Source organism: Hyperolius riggenbachi, chromosome 2 (genome assembly GCF_040937935.1).
Source record: "Hyperolius riggenbachi isolate aHypRig1 chromosome 2, aHypRig1.pri, whole genome shotgun sequence".
NCBI lineage: Eukaryota > Metazoa > Chordata > Amphibia > Anura > Hyperoliidae > Hyperolius > Hyperolius riggenbachi.
The window spans coordinates 438,791,077-438,810,527 of NC_090647.1; the positions used below are offsets into that span (position 1 = coordinate 438,791,077).

Below are 19,451 nucleotides of genomic sequence, written 5' to 3' on the forward strand. Positions count from 1 at the left end.
CTAAATCCTGTAGGAGAAAGGGTTAATTGGGCAACCTTTCTAGAGATAGAAAAATAACAATATTAATATCAAAACTATTATAGTAACGTCTCTACGGAGATATGAATCCTTTTACGGAGATATTTCAGAACAGCACTTAGACTAACGATTTTTAATCGTTTATTTAAAGAAATAATGCAGAACTAAATATAGCAAATGAAACAAATTGATACAGAAATGATTAAATGTAAAAATGGATATTGATAATCTGAGCAGTTTGTCAAGTTGCCGTATGTTCTTTTGCAGTAATATGTCCAACAGAAGATATGAAGTCCAATTCTGGAAAGTTCTGTGGAATGGATATAAGTCCTTTGATAACCTAGCCAATCCGTGATGGTATGGATGGCAGCAGGACTCTCTCATGTCCAGCAGTGTTGTTTTAACTCTTCCTCTGCCAGAGGGCGGAGTTGTAAAAAGCTGGTGGGGTGTGCCTTCTCCCATGACAAGCAGAAAGAACATGCAATAACTGGAATAGTCATAATTTGGCACCAGCCTTCCATAACCTGCAGTGAGTGACACACGCACGCTTCTGGCGTTCTGTGTCACACCCATACCAAACATGGGTGTCTTGGGGTATTCCAAGGTGGAGCACACTGTTGCTTGCTTTCAGAAGGTGGTAGGAACATGCTGCGTGGTCCCACCACACACAAATCATTTTTAATAATGATCTGCTTATTTTGAAGCGGCTAGCATCGAGGGAAAGCTGATTAATTTAGTAAAATGTCTGAATGACTTATTCCTTCATATCAATGTGAATTAAGTCATTTTCTCTAACTCTCATCAGGCTAGAGCAGGAATGTGGTGCTTAATGACTTTTTATGATGTGTCCCTGTATCCTACTTCTTATCTTAAGTCTTCTGAAGTGAATCTGTGAGCTACATGATCTGGCTCTCTGTTTTGGGGTTTATTTTTGCTTTCCCTAGGGGACCATGACTTGTGAGGTGAGTTTGTTGTTTTATGGCACCCAGAGCTAAGCTCTTACTAGGAAGGAGAGGGATTGCTTGGCGATAAACATGAGAATAAACAAACACTCACATTCCCCAGACCAGGGCCGTGGGATGACAGAGCACTGATTTTTCTAAAAGCAGGCTAAGGAATTTAAAGGGGTACTCCAGATCATATTTTGGGCGCATTTTTATGCACTTGCCGCTATAGCGTTCGCAAAATTGTGACACTCCCCTGCCCCACCCCCCCAGGGTAGTGCCTAAATCTAAGACCCTGCAGGTGGTGCCTAATCCTAAAAGCTCCCAAGCTGTGTCTAAACTTAAGACCCCCCCCCTTCCACCGGTGGTGCCTAACCCTAAGACCTCCCCTGGTAGTACCCAACCCCCCCTCCCCCCCCCCACCCGGGCACCTAACACTACTAAGTTCATGAATCGGCGAACTTTGTGAACCACAATAGACTTCAATGGGCAGGCGAATTTTCAAAACTTCAAACACTAATTCTGGCCACAAAAGTGATGGAAAAGATGTTTCAAGGGGTCTAACGCCTGGAGGGGGGCATGGCGGAGTGGGATACATGCCAAAAGTCCCGGGGAAAAATTTGGATTTGTTGCAAAGCAGCGTTTTAGGGGCCGAAATCACATTGAATGCTAAATTGCAGGCCTAAAGTGCTTTAAAACATCTTGTATACATGAATCAGGTAGTGTAATTAGTGTACTGCTTCACACTGACCAAACTTGCTGTGTAATGCACCGCAAACAGCTGTTTGTGTTGTGATGGCCATGCAGGACTGGTGCGCACCATGGCGAGAGTGCAGGTGATGGCGGTTTTCAAGCCCATATGGTCGCCGGGTTGAGGTAGATCAATGACAGAACAGTGACTGTCCAGCTGATCCAATTTGGTCTGTCCACAATGAAGCAACGACCTTATCTTGGGTCAGGTGTGCCCCCCAACACACTCATATAGCCGGTCATTGCTTCATTGCGATACGCAAGCCCCTTCACCGCGGCAAGGTGACAGTCATGAAGGGGAATTGACACATGTACATGCCTTTTTGTTTTGTTGTTGCAGCCAGAAAAATTAGGCATGCATGTAGACGCACCAGAAAAATTATTTTTTGTTCCGGAGTCCTGGACCCTGTTGGTGGTGGTGGAGCAGGCAGTCAAGCGGCCTGCAGGCAGAGATGCTGTGTGGGGACTGACTTAGTCAGGGCCGGCCCGCTCATGAGGCGGGGTGAAACATTTGCCTAAGGCGGCAGATCTGGGGGGGGGGGGGCGGCACCCGCCTGTCCATGGATGCTGGGGGCCGCCCGCCAAGCTGGAGGGGTAGCTGGCAGAAATGGGGTATTGGGCCTAGCGGTGGGGAGGGGGATCGGACTTCTGGCAACGTGACGTCAGTGGAGCGCATGATGGAACGCGGAAGAGGTGAGTAAATTCCCCCGCCCGTTGCCTCTTAATCATACGCACGCTGGTACTTAACGCTGGAGGAGGAGCGCAGATTGGGGGACCCAGGCGAGGGAGGGGGGTCCCCCCACCCCCCCTCCCCACCGCTAGGTCCAATAACCCCTTTCTGCCTGCTGCCCCTCCAGCTCGACGCCAAACGGCTAGGGGGGGCGGCAATTTTTTTCTAATTTTGCCTCAGGCGGCAAAAAGTCTAGGGCCGACCCTGGACTTATTCTTGGGGCAGGCAGCAGTGGCCGGCAGGAAGGCAGGCAGAGATGCTGTGTGGGGACTGACTTAGTCTTCGGGCAGGCAGTAGCCCTCTGGGATCCATGCCTCATTCATTTTAATAAAGGTGAGGTACTGAACACTTTTGTTGACCTAGGTGACTTCTCTTTTCACGGACAATGCCTCCAGCTGCGCTGAAGGTCCTTTCTAGAACGCTTGAGACAAGGCAAGCTGGAAGTTGAATGGCAAATTGTGACCGCTCTGACCGCAGGTCAGAGATGCTGTGTGGGGACTGACTTAGTCAGGGCCGGCGCACCCAGTAGTCCAAGGGTTCATCGCTGCTCAGACTGTCCATGGTTCTTTCTCTACCATTGTTAAACAAAGGGTACGGCCGGGGAATCAGGGTTTCGATTCCGGTCCAGAATGGGAGCCTGAGAAATGGCTACCACCACACATCCAAGGAAGGCAGCAGGCATGGCACGCAAGTCCCAACTCGGGGAGGTAGTGATGAAAATAACAATACAGGACTCTTTCGAGGCCCTGTATAATAAGTACACTTGAAATCCTTTAACAGGAATCTGTAATGGGAGGGCAAGTCTGCCATTCATTCAACTGTGTGATCAACTCTCTTTGGTACTTTCTGCACCATGGTGACCATTGGATAATGGCCGGGGAATTGGGGTTTGATTCTGGTCCGAAGTGGGAGCCTGAGAAACTGCCACCGCCACACATCCAAGGAAGGACCCAATGTGCTGTATAAGTAATGTATCTGCCCTGACCGTGCTTTGCAGACAAGGCATCTGTGGTCAGATGGACCCTTGACCCAACGCTGTGTGCCAGAGATGACGACACTTGCCTTTCAACATCACGGTACAGTTTGGGTATCGCCTTTTTATATAATTGCGGCCTGTCTGACTGCTGGTATAATACAATGTGCAGTCACACAGGTGCAGTGAAAGGTATGCACTGACTGGTATATAAAACAGTTTGCAGTCACACAGGTGCAGTGAAAGGTATGCAGTGACTGGTTTTACAATACAATGTGCAGCTGTCACACAGGTGCAGTTCAAAGGTATGCACAGACTGGTATATAAAACAGTCTACTGTCACACATGTGCAATGAAAGGTATGCAGTGACTGGTATTATAATACAATGTGCAGTGCAGCAGTCACACAGGTCAGGTGGTGCAGTGAAAAGGTAGGCACTGAATGTGCTGAGCCTGGCACAGTATAGCAATTTCAAGGGCCAGCTGCGACAGACAGGGCTGCAGCAGACAGCATCACAAGAACATTAGCTCTCAAAAGAGCTGTTTTAGGGTGCTTTTTAGCGATAAATATCAGCAAGGAGCAAGCTAAAAAGCCCAACAAGAGCCCAACTAAGCTTTCCCTATCTCTGCAGCAACCTCTCTCCCTACTCTCACTAATATCAGCAGCAGACTGAGAAAATGGCCGCCGCTGCTGCCTTTTATAAAAGGGGGGGGGGGGGGGCTCCAGGAGGGAGTGCAGCTTAATTGGCTGCCATGTGTCTGCTGCTGACTGATGGAGAGTCAAAGTTTAGCCCAATGTTGTAGTATAGAGGCGGGGCGAACTCGCATAAACTTCGTGTTCGATCGCGAACCCGCATGGTTCGCGCGAATAAGTTCGCGTGCGAACTGTTCAGGCCATCTCTAGGAAAGGCAAATAGCAACATTGCATTGCGGAATAGCGGCACTGCATTTCCGCAAGCCCCAGGGCCAATATTTTAAATCACTAACGCTAATTGAGCGCCTCAAGGAGCCGAAATTTACCTTGATTGACGCATATCGCCATTATAAAAGCCGTGATTTGTGGCAAAGAAGGTACATTTCGGCGGCCGCCACCGTAGTCCAAATTTCCTTTCTTTGCCGCTATTCTATGGCGGCACCGTTTTTTTTCCAAAAGGGCTCCTAACCCCTTTTCCTGCTTCGGGCCATTGGTGTTGAGCTTATTCAGTTCTACCAGCCCCATCTTTATAGACTTGGCTGGATGATGTGGCAGTGTTGCGGCAGGAAATTAATTTAGACTCCAGCCAGGGAAATAAATGCACTTAACATATATTATGAAATCAGCCCCTATATTTCTGCTTTTTTTTTTCCTCTTTAAAACTCACATATGAGCATCCATACAGCTGTGCCTGTCCCTGCCTCCCGTAGCATCCAAGGTTCAACAAATAGAAGATGAAGCAATGATGTAATCACAGGCAGGTGTTTTTCTGGTGTATGAGATCCTCATCCTGTGGGGTGCTTCACAACAAGCTTTAATGATTTCATTGCAGCAGTCCCTTTGAAACCGCACTCTGCTTAATCCATGTAATTTCATTTCTTACTCCTTTTCTCATGTGAGACACACCTCTTTGTCTTTTGTGTGACACAGCAGCGGTTACATGTAAACAGGCATGATCAAGAGGAGAACTTCTGCTGGGAGCTTATAGCAAAGCAGCGAGCTAAACACCCTCATCGCCTGACGCTGGATACACGGCCATGGGCTGCGGGACTTCGGTGAAGACTGAGAATCAAGCCAAGAAATCTGAAAAGGGTAATTATGATTTATATATTGCTGACCTCTTCCACTGTGCTGTCTTGTCTCCTTCAGAGGGGCTCACAATCTAATCCCTAGCATAGTCGTATATCTATATCGTGTAGTGTATGTATTGTAGTCTAGAGCCAATTTAGGGGGAAGCCAATTAATTTATCTGCATGCTTTTGGGATATGGAGGAGACCAGAGTGCCCAGAGGAAACTCACACAGACATGAGGAGAACATACAAGCTCCATGCAGATAGTGCCTTGGCTGGGATTCAAACCGGGAACTCAGCACAGAGTTCAAACCACAAAGCCACCGGAAAAGACCACTATGCTGGTCTTTCCCTTTTTTTTATTAGAATACTCTCTACATAATTCATCTAGTTGCAGATTACATAATGGGGTGACTATAGAAGCTGCCCAGCTTAGGATGAGTGGTAAAAAAATCAATGTTATCAAAATTGTGTCAATGTAAGTAAATTATATTGAAAAGAGGAATTGCTAAGTATGAATACTACTGCTTTTAATCAGTCAAAACTTTTAGGTTTGTGTACATACATACAGGGGCTTGCAAAAGTATTCGGCCCCCTTGAAGTTTTCCACATTTTGTCATATTACTGCCACAAACATGAATCAATTTTATTGGAATTTCGCGTGAAAGACCAACACAAAGTGTTGTACACGTGAGAAGTGGAACGAAAATCATACATGATTCCACACATTTTTTACAAACAAATAACTGCAAAGTGGGGTGTGCATAATTATTCGGCCCCCTTTGATCTGAGTGCAGTCAGTTGCCTATAGACATTGCCTGATGAGTGCTAATGACTAAATAGAGTGCACCTGTGTGTAATCTAATGTCAGTACAAATACAGCTGCTCTGTGAGGGCCTCAGAGGTTGTCTAAGAGAATATTGGGAGCAACACCATGAAGTCCAAAGAACACACAAGTCAGGTCCAAGACAGGTCAGGGATCAAGTTATTGAGAAATTTAAAGCAGGCTTAGGCTACAAAAAGATTCCCAAAGCCTTGAACATCCCAAGGAGCACTGTTCAAGCGATCATTCAGAAATGGAAGGAGTATGGCACAACTGTAAACCTACCAAGACAAGGTCATCCACCTAAACTCACAGGCCGAACAAGAAGAGCGCTGATCAGAAATGCAGTCAAGAGGCCCATGGTGACTCTGGACGAGCTTTAGAGATATACAGCTCAGGTGGGAGACTCTGTCCATAGGACTACTATTAGTCGTGCACTGTACAAAGTTGGCCTTTATGGAAGAGTGGCAAGAAGAAAGGCATTGTTAACAGAAAGCATAAGCAGTCCCGTTTGCAGTTTGCCACAAGCCATGTGGGGGACACAGCAACCATGTGGAAGAAGGTGTTCTGGTCAGATGAGACCAAAATGGAACTTTTTGGCCAAAATGCAAAACGCTATGTGTGGCAGAAAACACTGCACATCACTCTGAACACGCTATCCCCACTGTCAAATATGGTGGTGACAGCATCATGCTCAGGGGGTGCATCTCTTCAGCAGGGACAGGGAAGCTGGTCAGAGTTGATGGGAAGATGGATGGAGCCAAATACAGGGCAATCTTGGAAGAAAACCTCTTGGAGACTGCAAAAGACTTGAGACTGGGGCGGAGGTTCACCTTCCAGCAGGACAACGACCCTAAACATAAAGCTAGGGCAACAATGGAATGGTTTAAAACAAAACATATCCATGTGTTAGAATGGCCCAGTCAAAGGCCAGATCTAAATCCAATCGAGAATCTGTGGCAAGATCTGAAAACTGCTGTTCACAAACGCTGTCCATCTAATCTGACTGAGCTGGAGCTGTTTTGCAAAGAATAGGCAAGGATTTCAGTCTCTAGATGTGCAAAGCTGGTAGAGACATACCCTAAAGGCCTGGCAGTTGTAATTGCAGCAAAAGGTGGTTCTACAAAGTATTGACTCAGGGGGACGAATAATTACGCACACCCTATTTTGCAGTTATTTGTAAAAATTGTTTGGAATGATGTATGATTTTCAATCCACTTCTCACATGTACACCACTTTGTATTAGTCTTTCACGTGGAATTCCAATAAAATTCATAGGCAAACGCAGGGGGGGATTACAGGTGCCCAGAATCCCCCCTCAGACCAATCCCGGTGCAGTGTCTGAGGACAGGCACAAGTTGAGACACCAGAATATCTGCAGGCATCCTGCAGCTCACAACACTGCCCGCTTTCTTTCCCTGATACAGATGACTTGGATGGAGCTAGGGTTGCCACCTCATCGATTTAAATAGACACATCTAAGTTATACAGGTTCTGGGGCTACTCACACATTATCAGTGCTTAAACTGCATCTACTAGCCACAAGGCATGTATAATTCATATGTGCCAGTATTTAAAGGGATGAGATGGCAACCGTGCGGAGCAGCAGCATGTGTACATAGCATGCGGCAGCTCTGGGGAACTCAACAGTCAGGTATGAGCTTCACTTTCCCCTTCATCACCAATGTCGGCTGTCCTCATTATTATTATCTGTCTCCAAACTGCTCCTGATCGATCCCATTGTCGATCGGGAGCAGATCGGACATTTAGGAAGTAATTGTCAGGTCCTGTCAGTTGTATGGGAAATTGCATTATTTGTACCCAGCATCATCTCCTACCATATTATTATACTGTATGGTGCGTGGTTGAGAGATCTTTCAGGAATCCCCCACTTGAAAATCCTGGGTTTGCCCCTGAAATTGATGCAGGTTTGTGGCAGTAATGTGACAAAATGGGGAAAACTTCAAGGGGGCCGAATACTTTTGTAACCCACTGTATCTATCCAAAAACCTTCATAGATAGTAATACTTGAATCTGATGTGTATAGCTAGCTTTCTGTAATTTTTCTGTAGCATTGAGGGTAGGTTTCCAATGCTGCGACTCCGGGCCGATTCCCCGCCCACGAATTTGGATAGGATTTGGCAGCCTATTGAAGTCAATAGGAAGCATCCGAATTCGGAGGCGGGGAAAATGCTGATTGCCACTGATTGATGCTGGGGGAGAGCACTGAGGGTAGAGCCCATGGGGGGGGGGTCCCCCCTTCCTGCTGATGTGTGGCCAATGCTCTCCCCTCATGCTGCGACCCCCTACTGCCCCCCAAAATGGCCCTGAGCAGGCCTCGGGCCCCCCGCGGCTGCAAGACTTGCAGCCCCTATTGTTACGCCACTGCTGTGCATAGTGCAGCTAGAGGGATTCGACGCTGGACAGCTGTGACGGCATTGCGTCTCCCAAGATGCATGCTGAGCACAGTGGAAACGTAGCCTAACTTCATTTTTCATTTTAAAGTAAATCCGAGGTGAAAACAATACAAAAAAACTAAACAAAAGCAAACCATATACCTAGGAAGAGGGAAGCTTCTGGACCCTAGGCTTTCCCTGTTCTCCAGGAGATCACTGCTGCACCAGGGATTGTGCAGCAGTGGTCATGCTCCTCTTCATGCATTAGTGTGGCCGCTCTGCACCCTCATGAGATCACGAGTATAGCCACGCCTGTGCAGTAGCACAGAGGCATTTGTGGACAATAGCCCAGGCACTCTGTATGTTTTTGGGATGTGGGAGGAAACCAGATATGTTAATTGGCTTCCCCCTAAATTAGCCCTAGACTACGATACATACACTACACGATACATACATAGACATATGACTATGGTAGGGATTAGATTGTGAGCCCCTCTGAGGAACAGTTAGTGACAAGACGATATACTCTGTACAGTGCTGCGTAATATGTTGGTGCTATACAAATAGTTAAATAAAATAAATAAGCTTGCTGCACAGGCACAGCCGTGCTGGGGCAGGTGCAATATGGCCTCGCTTGTGCATGAAGAGGCCATGTAACTTAACCGACAAACTCTTGTTGGATATGTTCTGGAGGTCCATGCATGACAATAGTGTAGGCCAGAAGGAGGTGGATAGCTGCTGCAGGATCCATAGGCTTCTCTCTTCTTATGTAAGCATCTGCTTTTTTTTTTTTTTTTTTTTTTTTTTGCCTCAGGTCCATATTAATTATACCTTGCTGCTTGTTGTATCTTTGTCAGTGTACAGTATATTAGAATTTACTACTGTATAAGGGCCCTGACACACCAAAGAGCGTTTTGCTGGTCGTTTTCATTTTCTTAAAAACACCTCCATTGACTTGCATTCAAATCACAGCAAAATTGCTGCAATAAAGTTTTGGTTTTTTTTTTAAATCGTGATCGTGATTTTACTGTGATTTTAATGCAAGTCAATATGTCAATGGAGGCGTTTTTTTTAAAAAAAAATTAAAACGACTCGCAAAACGCTCTTTGGTGTGTCAGGGCCCTTATGATGTTAAAGGATAACCAGAAGTAGTATTTTTGTACAGGAAATTATTTTTGCCTTAGGTAACTTTAAAAACTGCAGTTTTGACCACCATGGATCTAGGTGCAGGCTTCTTGCTGTCTCAATAGATAAATATCAGAATTTGCAGAACTCGGAAAGGCCAGTAAAAGCGAGTGGGCCTGGGTTCACTGTTGTATCGCTGAGCGGATTATAGCAATACATATCAGTTTTGCGCATAGTGTGCTCCACTTAGAGGGTAAATCACCCTGTGTATGTTCAAACACAGAATCCGTTTACTTCTTCAGGATCTTATCTTGCGTTTGTGATAAAAAGTAATCAATCGGTTGCCAGGTATATATTAACCCCCTTGCCGTTCCAATTATTTCGGCAAGGGGGCGGCACAGCACTTTGAAAAAATATATTTTTTTTTCATTCATGTAGCTAGCCTAGTGCTAGCTACATGATAGCCGCTGACAAGCGGCATCCCCCTATCTATTCTGATAGCCGCCTGCGCTGTTTGCAAGCAGGAAATGCAGTTCAGAACGGGATTTCCTGCAGGGCTTCCCCCGTCGGCATGGCGACGGGGTGGGATAATGTCACAGACGTCAGAGGGAATCCCGATCAACCCCTCAGTGCTGCCTGGCACTGATTGGCCAGGCTGCGCCAAGGGGTCTGGAGGGGGGGCGGGTAGCGGCGAATCGGCGGCAAGCGTCGGCGATCGAGACATGCATGCAGCTAGCAAAGTGCTAGCTGCGTGCAATAAAAAAAATTTGTGAAAATTGGCCCAGCGGGGCCTGAGCAATCCTCCTGCGCAGGTTACCACGAGCTCAGCTCGGGATAACCGGCAAGGAGGTTAATGGCTCACTGAATGTGAGCCAGGGTGGAAGTCCAGTGCACAGACAGCATTGCCTGATGGGCACATTTATGCGCTGTGTAGAAGTGTTTTCTGACAGTGCACTGCTGCATGGATTTCTGTGCGCAATGCAGTCCCATTAAGTATATTAGAATGGGGTCCGCTCTGCAACTTGACAGCAATGCAGATGCCAAGCATTTATGTAAAAACCCACAATCACCTGCATTGCAGAGAAATGCAAAAGTATACTCTTAGACTTAAGGACAGTGCTAGGGTCAGGTTATACTATCAGGTTAGGATTTGGGTGATACTTAGTATTAGACATAACTTTAAGGGTTAATATTAAGAATAGGCTTAGGTTAGGTTTCCACTGGGATACTCTGAAACAGAGCGGGGCCAAGGCAGAGGCAAGAGAGGCTCCAGCCTCAGGGCGCAGTGTAAGAATTTGCAGTGCACAACTCACTCAGCTATCATTCCCATATTGTTTGAAGCAGAGCGAAATAAGAAAAGGGGATACATGGCAGTGACTGCAAGCCAGATAACTAAAGATTAAGATATTGAGGCCCTGGGGCATCTCTTAGTCTAATAGCAATCAGTGTGTGACAGCTGTGGTTTCTCAGCCTTGGGTGCTGGAGGACCTTGTCCCGGCTCTACTCTAAATTGTGAACATATTTTTGCAATTCTTCAGACACCACTTGGGTTCGTATACAATAAGTGATGATTGACTATAGCAGCACAATAGAAAATACAGTAGAGTCTTAGTTATCCGGCACAAATGGGGATCAGCGGATGCCGGATAAATGGGCTTTCTGGTTGCTTGAGACTCCATGTTAAAAATTGGACCAGATAATACGGTACTATGCCCACTCTATATATACATACTATGAACTCTATATTACATGTTAAACCTGATAACCGGTACTCTACTGTGCATAGAAAACTTGCACAATTTCCAAAAAACTGCACCTGGCTGTCCGTATTTTATGCTGGGAATACACGGTTCGTTTCTGCTGTGCGTTTTTGCTCTTGATCGTTTTTGCCGGTCGATTTCAGCTCTCTATTCAGTTCTCCATTCTTATCTTCCTCTCGGTTTTCTTATCTTTTTCCATTCACTGCTATCAGAAATCGAAAGGGAGATCGGACATGTCGGATATTATCTATCAAACCATTTAATCAGCTATAAAACGAACCGTGTCGCACATGTTAATCGCCACCCATTGACTTACATCAGGTGTGCATAGATGTGTTCGGTTTCGCATTTTCCTATATTGTAAAAAGTGTGTGACCTTGGCTAGTGTGAACTGTAGCCTTATAGAGGAACGCTGCTACACGCTGAAAGGTTGCAGTAAAGAGGAGATGGCAGGACCTGGCGCTGGAGCAAGAATGGGCTTCGCTGCGCTGCTCTGCATATTCAGATGGGGTTGTCTGGAAATGTTTTGGGAATTTGTTCATTTTGTGCATTTGGAACCTGGTTGAGCAGTGAGCCAAACATGAACCAGACCCTAACAGGAAGATATTACATTCATACTCATCAGGTGAGGTAAAGTAAGGTCACTCCTCCTCCTGGTATACAATAAATGATAGCAAATGGCAGGTGTGTGTGTTATGTAGCAGGTGTTATTTTTATTTTTTATTTTTAGTATTTGGCATGATTTTGCCAATTACACTAGTGAGACATGTACAGTCTTGTCTCTTATTTTATTATGTACTTGTTTGTTTTTCTTGTTTAAATCCCATGTGTTTACTTTTCCTCACTAGTGGTTTATCTGAGTTAAACAGTTATTTCATCTTGTCTTTGGTCTTATGTCATCTTTAGTGAAGAGTATCTTTCTGCACCCAGTGAAAACATCCTATGCATAACCTCCACTGGTTATTCACATCACCGTAGCATTTTGTTTGTTATGTAAATGTAAGTTTCAGTTCTATGTTTAATATTTGCAGCTGTGTTAATGAACTTTTAGCATCAAACTGGGAGATAATGAGGAAATGTAACCAAGGATTGAATTTCATCCCAATCAGTAGCTGATACCCCCGTCTCATGAGCAATCTTTACCTTTTCTTATGCTGGATACACACGGTTCATTCCCGCACTCGATTCCCGTCAATACGCCGCTCAATTCCCGTCGATTTATTTCTGACATGTCCGATTCGCGTTTCGATGGATCGTTAGGTCGATTTGCCATACTTTACATGGCAATCGACCTAAAAATCATCGAAATGCGCTCGGAAATGTTCGGGAATAATCGATTCGTCAGGAATCGAGTGGCGCATTCGATGCGGGAACGAACCGCGTGTATTCAGCATTAAATAGATCAGGGTTGTCTGGGTGGCTGATTTGTGGGGAAACCCCTCCCACAGTGTGATGTCCTTTAAATATTTTAAAAGCTCTCCCTGCAAAGGACCTATACAAAGATGCCAGCCAGTGCAGTTTCTAGGCTAAAATGCACCCAGGACGAGGGTGTAAAAATTGCGCCCCCCCCGTATAGGTAGCTGGCTATATGTCACCCCCAAGTATAGATGGCCAGGCATTGGTGAGCCAGTAAAGTTGCCCCCAGTATAGGTTAGCCAGGTAGTTGACTCCAGTATAGGTTTGCCAGTATAGTTGCCCCCAGTATATGTTAGGCAGGCACCCCCCCCCCCCGGTATAAGTTAGAAAAGTAGGTGCCCCCAGTACAGGTTAGCTAGGTAGGTGCCTCCAATATAGGTAGCCAGTATAGTTGCCCACAGCATAGGTTAGGTAGGTGCCCCCAGTATAGGTAGCCAGTATAGTTGCCACCTGTATAGGCTAGCTAGGTAGGTGCCCCCAATACAGGTTAGATAAGTGCCCCCCAGTATAGGTTAGATAGGTAGCTGCCTCCCAGTATAGGTTAGATTAGGTAGGTGCCCCCAGTATAGGTTAGATTAGGTAGGCGCCCCCAGTATAGGTTAGATGGGTAGCTGCACCCCAGTATAGGTTAGATAGGTAGGTGCCCCCAGCATAGATTAGATAGGTAGCTGCCCCCCAGCATAGGTTAGATAGGTAGCTGCCCCCCAGCATAGGTTAGACAGGTAGCTGCCCCCCAGTATAGGTTAGATAGGTAGCTGCCCCCCAGTATAGGTTAGATAGGTAGCTGCCCCCCAGTATAGGTTAGATAGGTAGCTGCCCCCCAGTATAGGTTAGATAGGTAGCTGCCCCCCAGTATAGGTTAGATAGGTAGCTGCCCCCCAGTATAGGTTAGATAGGTAGCTGCCCCCCAGTATAGGTTAGATAGGTAGCTGCCCCCCAGTACAGGTTAGATAGGTAGCTGCCCCCCAGTACAGGTTAGATAGGTAGCTGCCCCCCAGTACAGATTAGATAGGTAGCTGCCCCCCAGTATAGGAAAGATAGGTAGCTGCCCCCCAGTATAGGTTAGATAGGTAGCTGCCCCCCAGTATAGGTTAGATAGGTAGCTGCCCCCCAGTATAGGTTAGATAGGTAGCTGCCCCCGAGTACAGGTTAGATTAGGTAGGTGCCCCCAGTTAAGTTTAGATAGGTAACTTCCCCAGAGGTTAAGTAGGTAGGTGCCCCCACATAATGGGGGGGGGGGGGAGCCGTGGGGAGGGCAGTCCGACCTCTCCCTCCCTCTCTCCGGGCTGCTCTCCATGCTCCCCCCCCCCCCCCCCCCCCCCGGACTGTAGCAGAACGGGCAAGGAAGCGCTGCAGCTGCTATACAGTTACTCACCTCCCTGGATCCGATCGCGGCTCACTAGCCGCCGGTCTCCTCCTCTGCAATGTAGCCGCTGATGCACTCGCTGCTTCCTGTAAGCAGCGTGTGTATCAGTGGCTACATTGCAGAGGAGGAGACCGGCGGCTAGTGAGCGGCGATCGGATCCAGGTAGGTGAGTAACTGTGTATAGCAGCTGCAGCGCTTCCCTGCCCGTTCTGCTGCAGTCCGAGGGGGGGGGGGGGGGGGGGAGCATGGAGAGCGGCCCGGAGAGAGGGAGGGAGAGGTCGGACTGCCCTCCCCGGCCCGCGGCTCCCCCCGCCATCACAGCGCCCCCCCCCCCTTCCTCTGCGCCCAGGGCAGCGACACGCGCCGCACGGCCCTAGAAACGTCCGTGATGCCAGCCAACCCGCCCACTCATTTGCACACTCTTGTGGCAGCTGGACTGAGCAACTGCCATTCAAGGGTTGCATTTTAAAATAATTCTGATTGAAATCTATTGATTCCAGAGCTTTGCATGGTTATGTGTGGCTCAACACCACAGTACGTTACCACTGAACTACTTTCTGGTTAGACAAGATCTTTTGGCATTTGTGCAGACATCAAACCAACAAGTGTTGATTCCAGTAATGCCTGAAGAAACTTAAAGTTTTGAAAGCTTGCAATAAACCAAGTAAAGTTGGTCATTCAAGGTATTACTGGAATCAACGCTTGTTGGTTTGATGTCTGCATTTTTTCTCCTCCTCTTACTCTGGACCACACTTCACTTGCTTCTGGCATTTGTGAATCGGGTCTCCATCAGTTTTACATTCCTTTTTTGAGAAGCAGTAGATTTTAGGTAATTTGCCTAACAATTAAATCTGCCTGGACCCTTGCCCTTGCCCTATGTATTACGGTATCAACCTTAGTCACCTTTGGAGCCCTACTACCATTTTTTTGTTACTTTCATTTTTGATACTATGGGAAAGGGTTAGAAACTTTTGTGTAATCTTTTTACTGTGTCCTGACTGGGGAGATCACCCATTGCTTTCTGTCCTTCGGACCTCCATAGAGCTTTGTGACTTTAATATATAACTTGCCATAAAGACCATGAAATGAAGGACAGGAGAAATATAATCTAATATCAACTAGAATGCCAACAACACTAGCTTTGGAGTGCTTGATGGATAGAAAGTAGGGGAAATTATCACAGGTACCAAGGACCGCAATAAAACTCAACACCCACCTCCTTCCCCTGACCCCCATCACACTATTGAAAATTTAAAGGATTGAAATTTCCAGTTAGGTTTTAAATTTGTACATGTATATGTCATCTGGTAATAGACACTTGTCTTATAACCACGGAACAATAGGTTAGTAGTAATATGTACTGTGTGAAACGTTTAGAGCAGGAATGTCAAACTCAAAATATGAAGTGGGCCGAAGTTGAAAAATTGGAACCAAGTTGCGGGCCAATGTCTGTTTATTTTAGCCATCTCTCTCCCTTAGGCCCGGTTCACATTAGCGTTTTCTGCGGAGCCGGCCGTAAGACTGTCAGTTTTCTATTTGTTACTATGTAGCTGCAAAACCTTCTGTGTCCATTCCGCTGAGCAAAACTGTCCGGAAAATTGGGTCCTGCAGCAGTTTTTCGTCCGCTCAGCGGAACGGACCATGGAACCATATGTCTGGTTCCGTTGGCAAACGCTAATGTGAACAGGGCCCTATAAAGTTCCTTGGTTTCTAATGGCCCCACTTCCCTTATATAGTTCCCTAGTGTCTAGTGGCCCTCCTCTCTCCCCTATACAGTCTGCTGGCATCTATTGGTCCTCCTTCCCCTGGTGTCTAATGCCTCCTCTCTCTCTCTTATACAGTTCCTCAGTGTTTAGTGGTCCTCCCTCCCACCCCTATACAATTCCCTAGTGTCTAGTGACCTCTCTCCCTCACCTATACCGTTCCCTGGTGTCTAGTGCTTTGTCCCTCCCTCCTCCATATGGCTTCCCTGGTGATCTAGGTTTTCACCTCCAATATAACGTTCCTGGTGGCCTAAGTGGGCCAAACAATGTAAAGCGGGGAAACCACTTTGGGGCCAAATTTCATTGCTCTGAGGGCCAGATTTGACCCACGGGCCAGAGTTTGACATGCATGGTTTAGAGCATATATACAGGAACAAAGTGTTTTAGAAGATCCATTAAATCAATGTCTACTCTAACTGAATGATCTTCTCCAGCAATCAAAGCCGCAATTCTCATCCAGAGGTGGTACCGTTTCTATTTGGCAAGAATGGAGATGAGACGGCGTTATACACTTAGTATATTTCAGTCAATCGAATATGCCGAAGAGCAGGATCAGCTTCAGGTTAGTGATGTCATGCGCTATTTTATCTTGCTACCAGCGATAACAAGTTGATGTAGTGAATCCATCAGATCTGTTTCAGTGGAGATCTGAGTTGGATCAAAGACCATTATTAGAGAGGCATCTATCTGATTACTTCACTCACTGTACACAGGTCGATTGAAAATCAGCGCGCACCGTGTAGGGGCAACTAATACTCTTACATATCTGCTAGCGCTTCCTCCCTGTCTTCTCTCCATCACCGGGGCTTCTACCTGTCTCTTCACTCCTGGAGAGCGTTGTGTACCGAGACTAAACACTACTAGAGGCCAAGCAGTAGGAGTGCACTGTGGCACAAACCTTGCGTGATCACTAGAGCCCTCAATTATTTGGCCTCTAGTGTGGAGAGAAGACGCGGGAGGAAGTGCTGGTAGACAGGCGAGGGTAGCTCTGCTGCTGCGTCAGTCGGTCTGAAATTGAATGCCACTATCAGCAACATGCTCCCAACCTGCTGCTGATCAAGCAAAGTTTTCCATTCGCTGCGATTGATCGTATCAATTGATTTTGGCCAATTATCGATTGGGATTTTTTGTAGTATCGATTTCTAGCAGCTTTGATCAAATAATCGAATTAGCCAGATATCAATGGAAAGACTCAAGTAATGTACGGCCAACTTTGGGATCTCTGTTTGTGTGATAGAAAATGAATGTAAGAAAATTGTGTTCTCCAGTAATATATTACACAATTGTATTAAAGTGGACCCAAATTAAAAATACAAGATTTCAGAAATAAAATCTATTTTCTAAATTATAATAATAAATAGCAACTTTTTTTTAGCTGTATGATGACAAATATAAAATATTTTACATTTATTGGAGGAACCCCTCCCTTCCTTTCATATTGCCGGGACAGAATCCGGCAAACTGGTGGAGTAGGAGGTGTCCTGCAAAGGAGGAATTGCTAATGGCTGCCACCTGTATAAGGCCCTGTTCACACTTGCCAAAACGCGCGTTTTGGCAAGTAAACGGACCGGATCCTGATCGGATCCTGATCGGATCCTGACCTGATCCTGATCAGAACCGTACGGTTCCGATCCGGATCCGGTCCGTTTGTATCAGGCTGCCATCCGGATCCGTGGGCAAAAAATAGTTAAATTTAAATAAAAAAATGTTGGGGTCAGCAGAAGGTGCACCTGGTGCACCTGTAGAATCAGGTTCCTCCGCTGCAGGCCTCACCTCCACCTCCGACATTCTGCCAAACACCTCCAGCGCGTCTGTCACTGTTGCTCCACTCCAGACATGCTTGGCCCATGTGTCCCCATCCGAAATGGCCGCGTGGATACGCCTAGGAAGTGGGGTAGAACATCAGGTTTTTGTAGGCAGTGTGTTCTGTGCCTTCTGTTCCCCATTGGTTTCTGTGTTCCGGATGGTGCTGTCAGGCTCAGGTCCAGCTCCGGTCCGGGTGCGTGGGCCGGAGATCCGGACCCAAAAAATAGCGCATGTTGGAAAAGTCCGGATCCGGTCCGGCTCCGTACTGTACGGAACGGACATGTTTGAACGTCCCCATAGACTTTACATTGCTATGCGGAACGTACGTTCCGTTTGTACAGTATGCGGTCCGGATCAGATCCGGAAAATCCGGATAGCGAACGCTAATGTGAACTGGGCCTTACCCTTATGAAAAGAGAAGGGTGAAAAGCATGCACTGAAATGCTCATAGGCTTGAAGGAGTGTTTATTTATCTTTGTATGCGTCAGAGTGGTGCAACTAAATATTTTGAACTAAAGAAATGTTTGGTTTGGGTCCGCTTTAAGTGCAATTCAGTGGTGCCTTTTTATCCAGAATCTGTCACCTGTCAGTGCTTCAGTGTAGTTGGAGCGCACACAGTGCAGTTTCTACACATTAGTTTGTAACACATAATATCACAGAATTCCATCTTTTCAGATGTACAGATGTTAATGTAAAATGATTATAATTCATCTTCTCCTACGTTACAGTTGTCTAACTTTTTCACATTCATGATGGATCACTTTGCACAAATAAACGACAAAGGTCCAGGTAAGGTACACATTTTAAGTCCTCTTAGCTCCATTCAAGAGAATTTATCACAGATGTCCATTGCTGTAATAATGAAATCTATTGAAGCAAAATGTTGGGCTCAGTGTTGGGCTAGAGAACCATCTCATCTGGGTCTTGATTCACTAAGACCAATAGCATGCCTTATCAAAGTTAACACGCCTTATCAGAGAAGCATGGCAAGCGCTACGAACTTCTGCCTGCTAATTGGCAATGAGGAAAGCTCCACTCATCCTGCCCTGAGCCCCTGCGGGTTCGTAGCGCTTGCTAAGCTACTCTGATAAGACGAGTTAACTTTGATAAGGTGTGTTAACTTTGATAAGGCATGCTATTTCTCTTAGTGAATCAAGCCCCTGATGTTTGGAGACATCACTGATATAGCAGATAATTATAAAACATCAGATGCTGTCAGGAATAGATGCCAAAAATTAAAGACTGATAAATTATGGAAATTAAGGTGTGGGTTTGAGGAATTGGTATATGTTAACATTGAATTCAGACAGCACTACATAATAGAGAGTCTTAATGATGGCTTTTAACATGAGCACATCTAATGCAAAACGGATGCAGAAATGGAGCAGATGCTTAAAGGATACCCGAGGTGACATGTGACAAGAGATGGGTATGTACAGTGCCAAGCACACATAACTATGCAGTGTTCTTTTTTCTTTCGCTGCCTGAAAGAGTTAAATATCAAGTATGTAAGTCCTGACAGTGTGACCCTCACTGATAAGAAATTCCAACTATAAAACACTTTCCTAGCAGAAAATGGCTTCTGAGAGCAGGAAAGAGATAAAAAGGTAAATAGTTCATAGATTTCAGCTCTGGCATAATTCAATGAATGTGTCATTGAGCAAAAACAATAAAACAGTTAAACATTAAAAAGTAGATTTAAACACAAAATAAAATTGTGGAATATCTTAAAAAGTAATTTTTAGGAGAAGGAAGATAGCTACAATTGTTTATTTCATTAGTTTATTTTCACCTCGGGTATCCTTTAACCCCTTTG

General features: G+C 45.9%; 1 protein-coding gene across 1 annotated transcript in view; it reads left to right on the top strand.

The window, feature by feature from the left end:
- LOC137545217 (serine/threonine-protein phosphatase with EF-hands 1-like) overlaps positions 1 to 19,451 on the top strand; it is a 134,643-nt gene that overhangs the window by 58,732 nt on the left and 56,460 nt on the right. Inside the window, exons 5-8 of the mRNA XM_068266341.1 lie at positions 5,040 to 5,201; positions 16,264 to 16,391; positions 18,364 to 18,418; positions 19,127 to 19,139. Of these exons, the coding sequence (XP_068122442.1) occupies positions 5,147 to 5,201; positions 16,264 to 16,391; positions 18,364 to 18,418; positions 19,127 to 19,139 (251 nt within the window). The 5' untranslated portion in view covers positions 5,040 to 5,146. The remainder of the gene's footprint in view (positions 1 to 5,039; positions 5,202 to 16,263; positions 16,392 to 18,363; positions 18,419 to 19,126; positions 19,140 to 19,451) is intronic.